At 39.9% G+C, this 14,711-nt stretch overlaps 1 protein-coding gene across 9 annotated transcripts in view; it reads right to left on the reverse strand.

Annotated features, from left to right (window-relative positions):
- Positions 1-1,238: 1,238 nt before the first annotated feature.
- The window catches only part of tra2b (transformer 2 beta homolog), a 34,233-nt gene continuing 20,760 nt past the window's right edge, over positions 1,239-14,711 (reverse strand). For 8 of the 9 annotated variants that reach the window (XM_060827686.1, XM_060827685.1, XM_060827683.1 and 5 more), the window contains 5 exons: positions 10,775-10,963; positions 10,546-10,661; positions 6,936-7,010; positions 3,018-3,091; positions 1,239-2,200 (listed from right to left, as the gene is read on the reverse strand). In XM_060827686.1, the coding sequence (XP_060683669.1) occupies positions 2,190-2,200; positions 3,018-3,091; positions 6,936-7,010; positions 10,546-10,661; positions 10,775-10,963 (465 nt within the window). In that variant the 3' untranslated portion in view covers positions 1,239-2,189. The remainder of the gene's footprint in view (positions 2,201-3,017; positions 3,092-6,935; positions 7,011-10,545; positions 10,662-10,774; positions 10,964-14,711) is intronic. The other variant, XM_060827681.1, reaches the window with a different exon arrangement.

Genomic DNA, 14,711 nt, shown 5'->3' on the forward strand with positions numbered 1-14,711 from the left:
ACCATATACATTTGTCATTGAGGCTCCCCTGCTGTCAACCCTCTCAGACCTTCCATCATCATCTTCCCCACACCCCATTCACAAACCCAAAGCCTATTACATTACATTGTTTACTTTCCTCAACTGAAGGGGTCAGATGACCTAAACGTTAACTCCTCCTCTCCACAGATGATGCATGAGTGTTTGGCATTTTGTTTTTACTGTATGGAATTCTATCCCATGCAAGCAGTAGTTAAAGCACAGAATTTAATTAGAACTTACTCAATTTACATTAATTACATGAATTCAGACCATTTTGGGACTCACTGCAACTTAAGCTTTTTTGCAACATGAAGAAAACAGAACTTCAAAATCAAATGATTGGAGAGAGGAGTATGTACAGTGGTAGCTTTAGAAGGGATCAGGAAGTTCAATCAAGCAAGAGTTAAGGAAAACACATTGCATAGCATTCTGGGACTTTCACGGAGAAAATTTTTAAAATGTACGTTTGAGAATTGGGTTTGAAATACTTTAATAAAAATGTTTGAAGTGTCGCCCTTGTGACTACGTCACAGTATAACACCAACCAATAATTCCTTTCAATACAGCTGTGATGCACATTCTGATTGCATTGCAGAAACAGAGACACTGTCATACACCTATAAACTCCACAAGTTATAGGGAAAAAAAACAGGCAATACTTTACATGAATTTGCCAGAAACAATTGTATGTAATAACTATATCGCAACCACATAAATGGAGTATTTCAAAGATTCTCTTATTTTGGAAGAAACTGCTTCTGTAGAAGAATCAACTCTCACCTACAACAAATTCAAATCACAAGGCAACATAAAGCATCAAGAAACACCAAAGCAAAGTAAGGCAATAGCAAAGTGTGGGTTTGCACCTATCTAGTATCCCACTCATTTGCTGCCAGCAGATGTGAAAAGGAAAGGACAAGCAGTTCAAGTTCTCAATCAGTCATTGTCTGAGGAGTTGACACAAAAGATTCAACTTGCCTAATTTGCCTTGGCGACCATGAAGATTTTGTCTGATTTTCATAGTTGCGTAAACCCTGTACATTTGGAACTCATACCTAGAGATTTTAAAAAAATCTAACCAGAAGATATAATCAATACAGAATTTAAGACTGCTTTTGCATTTCATTATACAATTGTCCTGCTGCCAAGCAAAGTTGAACTAACAACAATAAGACAAAATGGCAAATTAAAAAGAGAAAGATGAAACAAAGAAATGGTGATTTTTTTTGCTGAAGTTTAATGTTCATTTTGCATCAATATTTAAAAGCACGTCACACATATTTCTACTCAGTGCCACAGGTTTTGCACTGATACAAAATCTTCATTTAACAGAACAGCCTCTTCACAACACGAATCCAGAAGATTTATGGACACAAAGTAGTATTACTGATTGGATACAAAAATAGTCCCATGAAAGATCAAATAACTTAATCTAAAAAGGAACTAAAATAAAAATCAGTAGTTAATCAAATTCAGCTAATCACAAATTAGTTGATAGAGTAAGGCCAGGCTTAAGCACTGCATTTCTCCAATGTTTTTGTGACTGAAGTTGGACTACCCCTTTCCACGTGGAATTTGTTAAAAATTCCTCCAGTCAGAAATACAATACTATTTTCTACATGTCATTTTATTCAATTTGTTCAACAACTAATGTGTAATTCTTGAAAGTACCATATTATCAGCTACAATTTTAGGATTTTAATTTACTCCACACTAGGAAAAACGAAAGCCCTTCACAGAGTTCATGGGACTGAATGAGAACATAGGAAATCAATAATACTATGAGCATAGATATGGAACCTGCACATTAAGTCTTACGCAAGTCCAATATTAGCTCCCATCACCAAACTTCAAAAGAATATACATATTGTTAAATGATACCATAGCAGCTACATGGCCATTTACCATTGCATTGCGTTCCTATCTACACTGAAAGCTGCTCAAGGTTGGGAAAACAAGATTTACATTGGGTTAACCCAAGGGTGTAAAAATGATCATTTTATGGATAACCATCCAATACAACTGGAACATTTTAAGCTTTTCACAAAACACTTTTGAAAGAAAAAATCTTTACACAAACATGACTAAAAAAATTCATTTTATATAAAAGAAATCTTCAGCAAATAGGTCAGCTGGCCTCAAGATTGCAATTTGGATGTGTTGGATCTTCAGTAGCGACCTGAAAGAGACAAGAAATTGTTACAGTCGTAACAACAAAATTCTGAGATTAGTACAGCAAAAAACACAAGCTTCTTCAGCATCAAGTTCATTTGCAACTGAAGAGATCATACTTGAAGCTAAAATCCTAACAATTCTCAATCGTGAGTTGATATTAAGACTTCTGCTTAGGCCTGGTGACAGTAGTACCATCAAAATTGCAAACATCCAGGCTCTAAAAATTCAAAGACAAACAGACATAATTGAGGTGGCAAGGGTCATTCAGCGACCCACAGGCCAGCTGCATCCAAAGATTGTGAGATGAACCTTTTACAGCCATTGTAATTTACACATTCTTGAACAACTTATTTAGAAATCACCAAATTTCTCTAACCTGCTTCACACAATTTCAGGTGCACTGTAAAATTAAATGGATGAATTGTTTCAGTCTACCAGCTTAAACCATGACAAGTTTAACTTTTATTTTTACAAAACTGACAATTTCCTTCTGTACATGCAGATAGGCACCTGATATTGCACAGAAAATTTAACTTGATGTAATTTAACCATTAACCATAAATATGTTGATAATTGACAAAAAGAAATCGAGAAAATAAACTGGTTATTACTTGTTACCCCCTCTTCTCAAGGCATTATCTGTTTCCAGAACATTCAAACTCGAAGCAGCAGCAAAGAAGGAATCTTGAGCAGACTCCTTCCAAATATCTTTTGCATCTTTCCCATTCTTATTTGAAAATTCCAGGCATCTTTCGTACGGCCATATCATTTCGTGAAAACCTTTCATATGTACTATTCATTAGTAAACATATTGTACTTACGCGGAGAGTACGAACGTGACCTTGAGCGAGAACGATAGCCTCCCCTGCTATAATACGGAGATGGAGAACGCCTTCTGAAGCATAAAAAGTGATAAAATACAATACCAGGCAAATGAACTACACCCAAAACTGGTGGTAGGCTAGAAAAAGGTCCAAATTAGTTCAACGTGCATTTTATTACTCAAGTGTGGCTCATGGGCGAAGGCATTCCAATGTCTTCTGAAGTACACATTAGCACAATGGAGGATTACGTACAAACACAGTAAATTTAAATGTCATCACCGAGCCAGAGAGACGTATTGTATGGAAACAGACTCTTCGGTCCAACTAGTCCATGCTGACTAGATATCCTAAATTAATCTTGTCCCATTTGCCAGCACTTGGCTCATATCCCTCTAAACTCTTCCTATTCATATACCCATCCATATGCCTTTTAAATGTTGGAATTGTACCAACCTCCACCAACTCCTCTGGCAACTCATTCCATACATGCACAATCCTCTGTATGAAAGAGTTGCCTCTTAAGTCATTTTTAAATCTTTCCTCTTCCACCCTTCTAATTCTAAACATTCCTTCTAATTCTGGACTCCCCTAACCCAGAGATAAGACCATACCTATTATATCCTCTCCATGCCCCTCAGAAGTTTGTACACCTTTGTAAGGTTACCCCTCAGCCTTCGATGTTCCAGGGAAAACATCTGCAGCCTATTCAGCCTCTCCTTATAGCTCAAACTCTCCAACCGTGGCAACATCCTTGTAAATCAAATTATACAGGAAGCAGTTTAATTGTTTCTGCTATGAACGGTTTATAAATATAAATACATAAAGATGCATTAAATGTCTGCGAGACTATTAACTAGCAGTATATTCCAAATCAATTTGTCCATATAGATGGGAAGCAGTCAACTACTAACTGGAATATTAATGCATAGTACATCTCACTTGGGTTAACATTTAAAATTCAAACAAAATCAACTTAAAAAGGTAATATTATTTTCAGAAGATTTCTTGTATTTAATGTTGTCAGCCATTAAAACTTAACATTTACGAACAGTGCTTAAACAGAAGTTAGAAGGTACAATTCAGATATGTAACTATTAAATAATAACCAATTAGATAATAAGTGAATCACTGCAATTAAAATATACTGTAAACAATGCTTTATTGCTATTTACTGTGTACAAACAAACACATTGTTGTTTCAATTGGGGCGGACTACATTATTTCCTTTCTTCCAAGAAAATCCACCAACTGCTAGTCCAACAGTGTTACCAAATGTAAAATATCCTCTTGCTTGGTTTTATTTGTTATACTGAGGAAATCATTTTGTTAACTTGATTGCCTGGCCAATGTGAACAGATTAGGGTTGCATCTATTACAACAGATAGCTAAAAAGATCATCAACCTTTAGCTGGAATACTTGCCAGCCACTGCATTAATGTTATGCAACTATTTTTGGAGACAAGGGTTAATCAAACAAGGTTTAGCTTATACATTATACATAGTAACCTTTCAGTAAGTGTCATTACTGCAGTTCCCTCACTTAAAACTGCTTCAATTAAATTATTTTCTACTGTTATGATTGCCATTGATTAAGTTAACACATACAAAATTTTTTTAGAGAATAGGCTGCAATTCATTAAGGTGCCATTATCTTGCATCTGGAAATGCCAAAGTGTAAAGAGATTCACTAATATATTCAAGTTACTCGGATGAGATAATCAGTCATGTAGTGAGGGTAGTGGATTTGATATAGTTTACTTGGATTTCAGCGAAGCCTTTGGCAAGGTCCCATGTGGGAGACTGACAATGGAGGTAAAAACATGGAATCCAGGCAAGTTGGATCCAAAAATTGGTTTATTGGTAGTAGAAAGCCATTTGAGAGATTGGAGGCCAGAATCCAGTAGCAGGCCACAGGAATCTGTGCTGGGTCCTTTATTGTTTGGTGTGTGTATGTGTATCTGTGTACATAATAGAGAGGTGAGAATGTGCAGGTATGATGAGTAAGTTTGCAAATGACAGATTATATGGGTAGTTAATAGTGAAGGCAGTGGTCAGAGGTAACAAAGATATAGACTATTTGCTCAGATAGAATTTGACCCAGATAAGTGAGAGGTTAAATAGTGACAAAGGGGTACTCCATAAACAGCACAGTAACAGAAGGATCTTGATGTGCTTGACCATAGAGTCCTAAGGCAGGATAGGTGAAGATGGGACTCTCAACTTTATCACTTATGACATAAATTGTAACAGGGAGGTCACACTGGAGCTTTGGTTAGGCCAAAGCTGGAGGACTCTGCAGTTCTGGTAACCAGATTTATAGAGGAAGGATGAGATTAAACTGGAGTTGGGAGGGGGCAGTATGTGGAGACGGAGGGAGGGTGGAGAGATTCACCACGATATTGCTTGGGATGGAGGAGCTCAGCTATGAAGAGAGGCTGGATAAGCACAGTTGCTTTCTTTAGAGCAGAGAAGGTTGAAGGTGGTCCTGATAGAGGTGTATAAGATCATGAAGGGCACGGATGGGGTAGAAAGAAAAGGCACTGTCCCCTAGCTGAAGGGTAAATAGTCAGGGGACATAATTTTAAGATGAAGGAGCTTGTCTGTGACTTAATTGCAAAACTAATCAATTAGTCAGGCACAATTCCTCTGTCTCAAAGCCATGTTGACTCGGCTCGATTCCCTTTTCAACTTGGGAGAATAAACAGCTGTGACTGGCCTATTCCCGGACTCATATGGATGCACTGGTTAGAAAGGCCAACAACATTTATTCTTCCTCAGGCAACTGAGAAAATTTAGCATGACGGCGAATAACCTTGCCAACCTTTATAGGTGCACCATTGAGCGCATTCTGTCTGGATATATCACTAACTGGTATGGCAACTGCACCATTTAGGATCAGAGACAGTTACAGGGATTGGTGAACTTGGCCCAGACAATCACAAAGGCTAACCTCCCATCTATAGAATTCATCTACTAGGCCTGCTATTAAGGAAAGGCTGCCAGCATTCTCAAAAGATCCATCCCATCCTGGCAATGCTTTTCTACAACCTCTACCATTGGGGAGAAGGTACAGAAGCCTGAACACACACACCAGCCAGTTTTGAAACGGTTTCTACACCACTGTTAGAATACTGAATGGACTCAAAACTCTGAGTATTCACCTGCACCTGTATTTTGGTTTTTGCCTATTATTTACTTATATATGTTGCTTAACTATGTGATCTGCCTGCACTGCTCGCAACACAAAGCTTTTCACTGTGCCTCGGTAAACGTGACAATAAATTCAATTCAATTCTGCTCCTATTTCTTGTGGTCTTAAATGGAGTGCCTTTCACTCTTGGATGCAAATGGGACAACTATGATCAAGCCTGAACTGTCAAAGGTCATGTTCACATTAAGATCCTCAAAAAATTTTCACTTCATGCCATTTCAGTCTACTGCCAGCACACGAATCTCAATAACAAACCAAAATAAGTTGATGAAATGTGTAGGAATGTTACCAATCATTGAAGTTCTGCATCTCTGAAGACCCTTACTGAATTGCAGGGTACGTGTGAAGGACCAAATGACCTACAGTTGTTCCTGTTTTCTACGTTCTTAAAATTATTTTGCTCTAAAAATGAACTCAGTCATGTGACATACTCTATTAGGGCTCCTCATGGGAATTTTTCGTTTAAGATACTTGTCAAGTAAAATAAAGCTGTATACATTATGAAATCAGTCACTTCATGTTTCATCTTCCTCAGGTGAATAATTTTAACAGTAAAAAAACACAACGAGTGCAATTATACCTTCTTAAAACTTCATAAATTTCTAAAATCTAAAGGTGCAATTGAATTCAGCATCATTTAATTTGTACCACTCGGTGACATTCCCTCCAAAGAAAACCAAGCTGTTTTACATCTGTCTGCATACCTGTAAGATCTGCTGTAATACTCTCGATCATCATATCTGTCATATCGGTCATAACTGTCTCTGCGGCGTGAACTACTGCAATGTGAAGCAGAAATAGAGGTTAAATAGACTGTTCCCTTGCTAACTTTATAAACCAAAGGCAGAAAAATTATTTACTTCATGTCATAGTTATATTCCTGAAAAGTGAGGTTTGAACCAAAACAAGGTGAATTAGATTTTTTCATAGAAGCCAACTTTAAAACTGAATTGGTTGATGCTGGACATTTGTCAAGATAAAAAAATTAAACTATGCATGTACAGAATATTCCTAAGTGGAATGCCTCTGACGGGAAATTAATTTTCAAATATGAATTGAAATGATGCAAAGAAGTTTCAGCTTTGAACAAATTGAAATGAAATTAGAATCATGAAATAAATGGTCACGAGCAGAATGCAGATACAGCATGTTAGGATAAAATTAGATGGAAGAAGAATCGTTGCTGCAGTGAGCAAGAAAGGCAAATGACAACATTTATTTAAGATGAACAGAAAGTATACTAAATAGAAAGAAGCTAGAACGTAGTTTAGGTGAATTTGTTGTTGACTTGCTGCACTTTATTCATATTGGATACTCTTGCCTATTTTAATGAAAGTTTTCTTGCCTTGACTTACAGATTAGCATAATAGAATCACAATGAAATATCGTAACTATAGACCAGTTTTACGTTCTGTTGGGAAATCCATTAATTTAAATTGAAATAGTAATGACTAGACATTTGGAAAGTCAAAACACAATTAGCATGTTTCAATGAAGGTAAATACTGGTTAGAAAAAGTGAGGACTACAGATGCTGGAGATCAGAATCAAGAGTATGGTGCTGGAAAAGGACAGCCGGTCAGGCCGCATCCGAGGAGCAGGAACATGAACCTATCGGGCATAAGCCCTTTATCAAGATTCTTTCAAGGACTACTTTTTGTCATTTACATAAATGATTTGGAAGTGAGCACAAGAGGTACAGTTAGTAAGTTTGCAAATTACACCAAAATTGAACGTGTAGTTGACAGCAAAGATGGTTACCTCAGATTACAACAGGATCTTGACCAGATGGACCAATGGGCTGAGAAGAGGCAAATGGAGTTTAATTCAGATAAACGCAAGACGCTGCATTTTGGGAAAGCAAATCTTCGCAGGATTTATACACTTAAATGGTAAGGTCCTAGAGAGTGTTGCTGAACAAAGAGACCTTGGAGTGCAGGTTCATAGCTCCTTGAAAGTGGAGTCGCAGATAGATAGGATAGTGAAGGCGGCATTTGGTATGCTTTCCTTTATTGGACAGAGTATGGAGTACAGGAGTTAGGAGGTCAGGTTGCAGCTGTACAGAACATTGGTTAGGCCACTGTTGGAATATTGCATGCAATTCTGGTCTCCTTCCTATTGGAAAGATGTTGTGAAAGTTGAAAGGGTTCAGAAAAGATTTACAAAGGATGTTGCCAGGGTTGGAGGATTTGAGCTACAGGGAGAGGCTGAACAGGCTGGGGGTGTTTTCCCTGGAGCGTTGGAGCCTGAGAGATGACCTGAGAGGTTTACAAAATTATGAGGGGCATGGATAACGTAAATAGGCAAAGTCTTTTCCCTGGGGTCGGAGAGTCCAGAACTAGAGAGCATAGGTTTAGGGTGAGGGGAAAGATACAAAAGAGACCTAAGGGGCAACTTTTTCATGCAGAGGGTGGTACGTGTATGGAATGAGCTGCCAGAGGAAGTGGTGGAGGCTGGTACAATTGCAACATTTAAGAGGAATTTAGATGGGTATATGAATAGGAAGGGTTTGGAGGGATACAGGCCAGGTGCTGGCAGGTGGGACAAGATTGGGTTGGGATATCTGGTCAGCATGGACGGGTTGGACCGAAGGGTCTGTTTCCATGCTGTACATCTCTATGACTAGCAAATTACATATAAATACTGGTTGATTAATTTGCTACAGTCCTTCAAATTGTAAGCAGCATGGGAATCCTGTAGAACTGTATATCTGAACTTCTAGAAGCAAGCAACCACAGTTAATAAGGTAAGACCATGCGAGGTTAAAGGTAATTTATATTAGCTTGGATACAGAATTGGTTAGCCAACAGAATGTAGAGTTGAGAAATATGGATTTTTTCACTGATTGGCAAGTACCAACTAGTGGGTACCACAGGGTTTGGTCCTTGGTTTATAACCTGTATTAATAAATTGGATATAGGATTAGCAGGCATTATAATCAAATCTGCAGATGGCACTACAATAAATGAGACAGTACGTTGCAGTGAAGAAATGAGAAATTTAATAGTGAATGTGGATAGGTCAGGTGAATAGGACAAAATGTGACAGATGGAATTTTGCATGGATAAGTATGATGTTATCTATTTTGGTCAGAGGACTGAAAGACAAATTACCTTAAATGGAGAGAAACTTCACGGTGCTACAGAGCAGAAGGATGAATTGCATTGGAGGCAGTTCAAAAGGAGATTCATGAGATTGATTCCAGAGGTGAAAGGTAATTTTATGAAAATATATTAATAGGCCTAAATTCTCTAGAATTTATGAAAATGAGAAGAGATTGGAGGTACATTAGATTCTAATGGGGGGGGGGGGGGGGGGGGGGGAGATGACAAAGTAGATGCAGAGCGGATGATGTTTCTTTTATTGAGGGGCAGGGGGATTGTGTAGAATGAGAGTTCAGAGTTTTAGGATAAAGCATACCAATTTAAAACAGATGGAGAAATTACTTCTTAAAAAAAATCTGTGGAAATCACTACTATAGAGCATAGTGGATGCTGGCATATTGAGTCAATTTAAAGGAGGCAGATTGATTTTTAATTAGCAATGAGTTATAGGGAATGGACAGGATAGGGGAGTTTAGGCAGAGATGAGATCAGCCACCATTGTATTAAATGGCAAAGCAGGCTTAAGGCAATGAATGGTCTATTCCTGCTCCTACTTATATAATAGAATAACACATCAGAAAAGCAAATTATTCACGGATGGGAATTACTTAAACACTGAGCTTTTCAACCTGTGACAAGTTCAATAATAAGGAAGGCAGATTTCATTAAAATATTTAAATTCTCCTTGATGTGGCCTGCTGACAAGTGACATAACAGCAAACACCTCAACATTAAAAAGGATTTGGGATCCTATTTGTATCAGGAATGCTCTAATAAAGCAATGTCAACGAGGAATTTTTGTTCAATAGAGGGGTAGGACACAGGTTCACAACATGAACCCACACACAAACTTAAGTCTTATTCATGTCAATACAACCTTACCACAATTCGAGAGATGCACAGTGTAGTTGGCTGTCCAAACAATGCTAAGACAGGCTTTCAGTTGTAAGGAGGAAGGTTAAATCCACGCTGTGTAAGCAGTTAAATTATCATCTTTATACCACATGCACAAATTTCACAGAACTCATTGATTTTCTGCCTGTATTTATTGATGACAAGTCATTTATTTGAAGGATAGAATACAGGTACGGTTAACGTCTTTTTAAATGTAATTGCTTTCTGATTATTATCAGAATTACTTTATGACATGCCGAGACTTCACTGATTTTTAAACTCATCTCTTTTGGAAAAACGTCAAATTAAAAACTTACTAAGTTGGCCTTCCCATATAGATTCCAGGGGTAGGTGTGTGAGCTCTTTTTGTAATAGAGAAATCAACGCGAATCCTTCGTCCATCCAATTCCATTCCATTGGCCCGCTCTTTAGCCTGCCAAAAAGGATTTAGGAAGCATTTAAAATGAAACCCAGTAACACCGAATGTATCTAATGATAAATGTTTTCAGCATCACTATCAGCTTCAGCAATTCTTTAAACTCTTACCTCTTTAGCATCATCGACATTCTCAAAGTAGACAAAAGAAAAGCCTCTGGAGCGATTTGACTGTTGATCATATACGACATTAACCCCTGCAAGTGGACCATACCTCGAAAAGACCTCTCGCAGATCTCGTTCAGTGGTATACAGACTTAGTCCAAAAACTCCCAGACAAGTGTTGGGGTCAGGGTTAGCCTGAACATAGAATGCACACACCAAATTAGTATAACAGAGCTCATCCAAGACGCAAAGACATTATTTTATTATAATATTGCATCCATTTATCCCTCAGTCAACCCATTTCAGGGATTTCATTCTGGAAAGAAATGAAACTTTAGATTTAGTGCTGACATGAAGCAGTTACGGCTGAATGTTGATCAAATGGGAATATAAAAGCACCCTTAAATTCAAAGATTTCCCTGAGGTCACTTTGCTGACATCTCTGAATTTAAGGGTGCTTTCATACTATTCTTCCAAACCGTGCCAGGGATTCACTAGAAAGGGCGATGGAGGACTTCAGTTTAATGTCTACCCTAAGGCTGGGATCTCAAAGTGCAATACTCCATCAGTACTGTAATGATGTGCAGGTCTGGGATACTCTGGGTACTGGAAAAGGACTCAAATGCACTGTGGTTGAGTCAAGAGGGAAAAGACCCTCAAAAAAAAAAAGACCACAGTTCAGCCATAGACAAATGCACTGGCAGAATTCTTTGCAACTAAACATATTCATGAGAAGCTAATTTAATGCTGAACTGCAGTGACCAGTAAATCAGTATAGCATACTTCAACAGGCTTTCATGAAACTTAAGATTTTACACAAAGAACTATGTTGGTGTTCATTTGAAGTGATTAATATTTGTACAAAACACCTTTCAAGTCTATTTTAGATGCCCACGCGAATTCAACACCAAGTCAATTCTTAACGGAAACAAATGTTAAAAGCCAAAAAATCAGAAGCATCAGGTTGTGGGGGTGCTCAGGTTTTAGAAATGGAAGATTAAAATTTAAAGACATGCAACCAAAAGACACTCAGGAGTAATTACAACTAATTAGGTCTTTTCAAATGAAATCACTTGAATATGGAATACCATAAGTGACATGATAGACTATGAAGTCTTCAAGTTTGGAAAAGAAATTTAGATGTTTCAGGTCTCAAAAGGGGAATTTAAAAAAATTCACAACGCCAGGTTATAGTCCAACAGGTTTATTTAGAAGCACTAGCTTTCAGAGCACTGCTCCTTCATTAGATAGTTGCGGAATATAAGATCATATCAAGGGTGACCTGACAAGATGGATGCAGAACTGGCAGAGTCATAGGAGACAGAGTAGCTGTGGGAGGATACTTTTCGGAATGGAGAGTTGAGACTCGTGCTGTCCCACAGGGATCAGTGTTGGGACCTCTGCTATTTGTGGCCTACATAAATGATTTGGAGAACAGTTCATGAATCTCTTCATTCAACTGCCCTGAATGAAGAGATTCCTCTCAAATCATGTATAGGCTTACTGGTGGCCATGTAGTCTAAATAGGAGAAAGTGAGGACTGCAGATGCTGGAGATCAGAGCTTAAAAATGTGTTGCTGGAAAAGCACAGCAGGTCAGGGAGCATCAAAGGAGCAGGAGAATCAACGTTTCAGGCATAAGTACTTCTTCAGGAATGAGGGGATGTGCCAAGCAGGCCAAGATAAAAGGTAGGAGGAAGGACTTGGGAGAGGGGCTTTGGGAATATGATAGGTGAAAGGAGGTTAAAGTGAGGGTGATAGGCCGGAGTGGGGGTGGGGGTGGGGGTGGAGAGGTCAGGATGATGATTGCAGGTCAAGAAGGCGGTGCTGAGTCTGAGGGTTGGGATTGTGAAAAGGTGGGGAGAGGGGAAGTGAGAAAGCTGGAGACATCTGCCTTCATCCCTTGTGCTTGGAGGGTTCCTAGGCGGAAGATGAGGTGCTCTTCCTCCAGGTATCGTGTTGCCATGGTCTGGCGATGGAGGCGGCCACAAGGACCTGCATGTCCTTGGCGGAGCGGGAGGGGGAATTAAAGTGTTCAGCCACAGGGCGGTTGGGTTGGTTGGAGCAGGTGTCCCAGGTGTTCTCTGAAAGGTTCCGCAAGTAGGCGACCTGTCTCCCCAATGTATAGGAGGCCACATCGGGTGCGGCGGATGCAATAAATGGTGTGTGAAGGTGCAGGTGAATTTCTGACGGATATGGAAGGATCCCTTGTGGCCTTGGAGGGAAGTGAGGGGGAGGTGTGGGCGCAAGTTTTGCATTTCTTGTGGTTGCAGGGGAAGATGCCGGGAGTGGGGGTTGGGTTGGCGGGGGGTGTGGATCTGATGAGGGAGTTGTGGAGGGAGTGGTCTTTCCGGAACGCTGATAGTGGTGGGGAGGGAAATATATCCTTGGTGGTGTGGTCTGTATGAAGGTGGTAGAAATGACATAGAACAATACAGCACAGAACAGGCCCTTCGGCCCACGATGTTGTGCCGAACATCTATCCTAGATTAAGCACCCATCCATGTACCTATCCAATTGCCGCTTAAAGGTCGCCAATGATTCTGACTCTACCACTCCCACGGGCAGCGCATTCCATGCCCCCACCACTCTCTGGGTAAAGAACCCACCCCTGACATCTCCCCTATACCTTCCACACTTCACCTTAAATTTATGTCCCCTTGTAACACTGTTGTACCCGGGGAAAAAGTTTGACTGTCTACTCTATCTATTCCTCTGATCATCTTATAAACCTCTATCAAGTCACCCCTCATCCTTCGCCGTTCCAACGAGAAAAGGCCGAGAACTCTCAACCTATCCTCGTACGACCTATTCTCCATTCCAGGCAACATCCTGGTAAATCTTCTCTGCACCCTCTCCAAAGCTTCCACATCTTTCCTAAAGTGAGGCGACCAGAAGTGCACACAGTACTCCTAATGTGTCCTAACCAAAGTCCTGTACAGCTGCAACATCACTTCACGACTCTTGAATTCAATCCCTCTGCTAATGAACGCTAATACAACATAGGCCTTCTTACAAGCTCTATCCACCTGAGTGGCAACTTTCAAAGATCTATGTACATAGACCCCAAGATCCCTCTGTTCCTCCACCGGACTAAGAACCCTACCGTTAACCCTGTATTCTGCATTCTTATTTGTTCTTCCAAAATGGACAACCTCACACTTGGCAGGGTTGAACTCCATCTGCTACGCCTCAGCCCAGCTCTGCATCATATCTAAGTCCCTTTGCAGCCGACAACAGCCCTCCTCACTGTCCACAACTCCACCAATCTTCGTATCATCTGCAAATTTACTGACCCACCCTTCGACTCCCTCATCCAAGTCATTAATAAAAATTACAAACAGCAGAGGACCCAGAACTGATCCCTGCGGAACTCCACTTGTAACTGGGCTCCAGGCTGAATATTTACCATCTACCACCATTCTCTGACTTCGACCGGTTAGGTCGATACGATGACGAAGGATGATACGATGTATCTGGAGGTTGGTGGGGTGGTAGGTGAGGACCTGTAGGATTCTGTCCTGGTGGTGATTGGAGGGGCAGGTTCAAAGGTGGAGGAGTGGGAAGTGGAGGAGATGCGGTGGAGAGCATCGTCAACCACGTCCGAGGGAAAATTGCAGTCTTTGAAGAAGGAGGCCATGTGGATTGTTCGGTATTACTTTTATTACCTTTTATCTTAGCCTGCTTGGCACACCCTCATTCCTGAAGAAGGGCTTATGCCCAAAATGTCGATTCTTCTGCTCCTTTGATGCTGCCTGACCTACTGTGCTTTGTCAGCAACACTTTAAGCTCGGATCTCCAGCATCTTCAGTCCTCACTTTCTCCTATTTAGACCACATGGCCACCAGTAATACCGAATAATCCTTGTTCAAAGGCCACATGTAATGACAGCTAGAGTCTCTCGCCATGGTTTCTCTGCCCTCTCCATCATTAGCACTAATGTC

The sequence above is a fragment of the Hemiscyllium ocellatum genome, chromosome 7, assembly GCF_020745735.1.
Source record: "Hemiscyllium ocellatum isolate sHemOce1 chromosome 7, sHemOce1.pat.X.cur, whole genome shotgun sequence".
Taxonomy (NCBI): Eukaryota; Metazoa; Chordata; class Chondrichthyes; order Orectolobiformes; family Hemiscylliidae; genus Hemiscyllium; species Hemiscyllium ocellatum.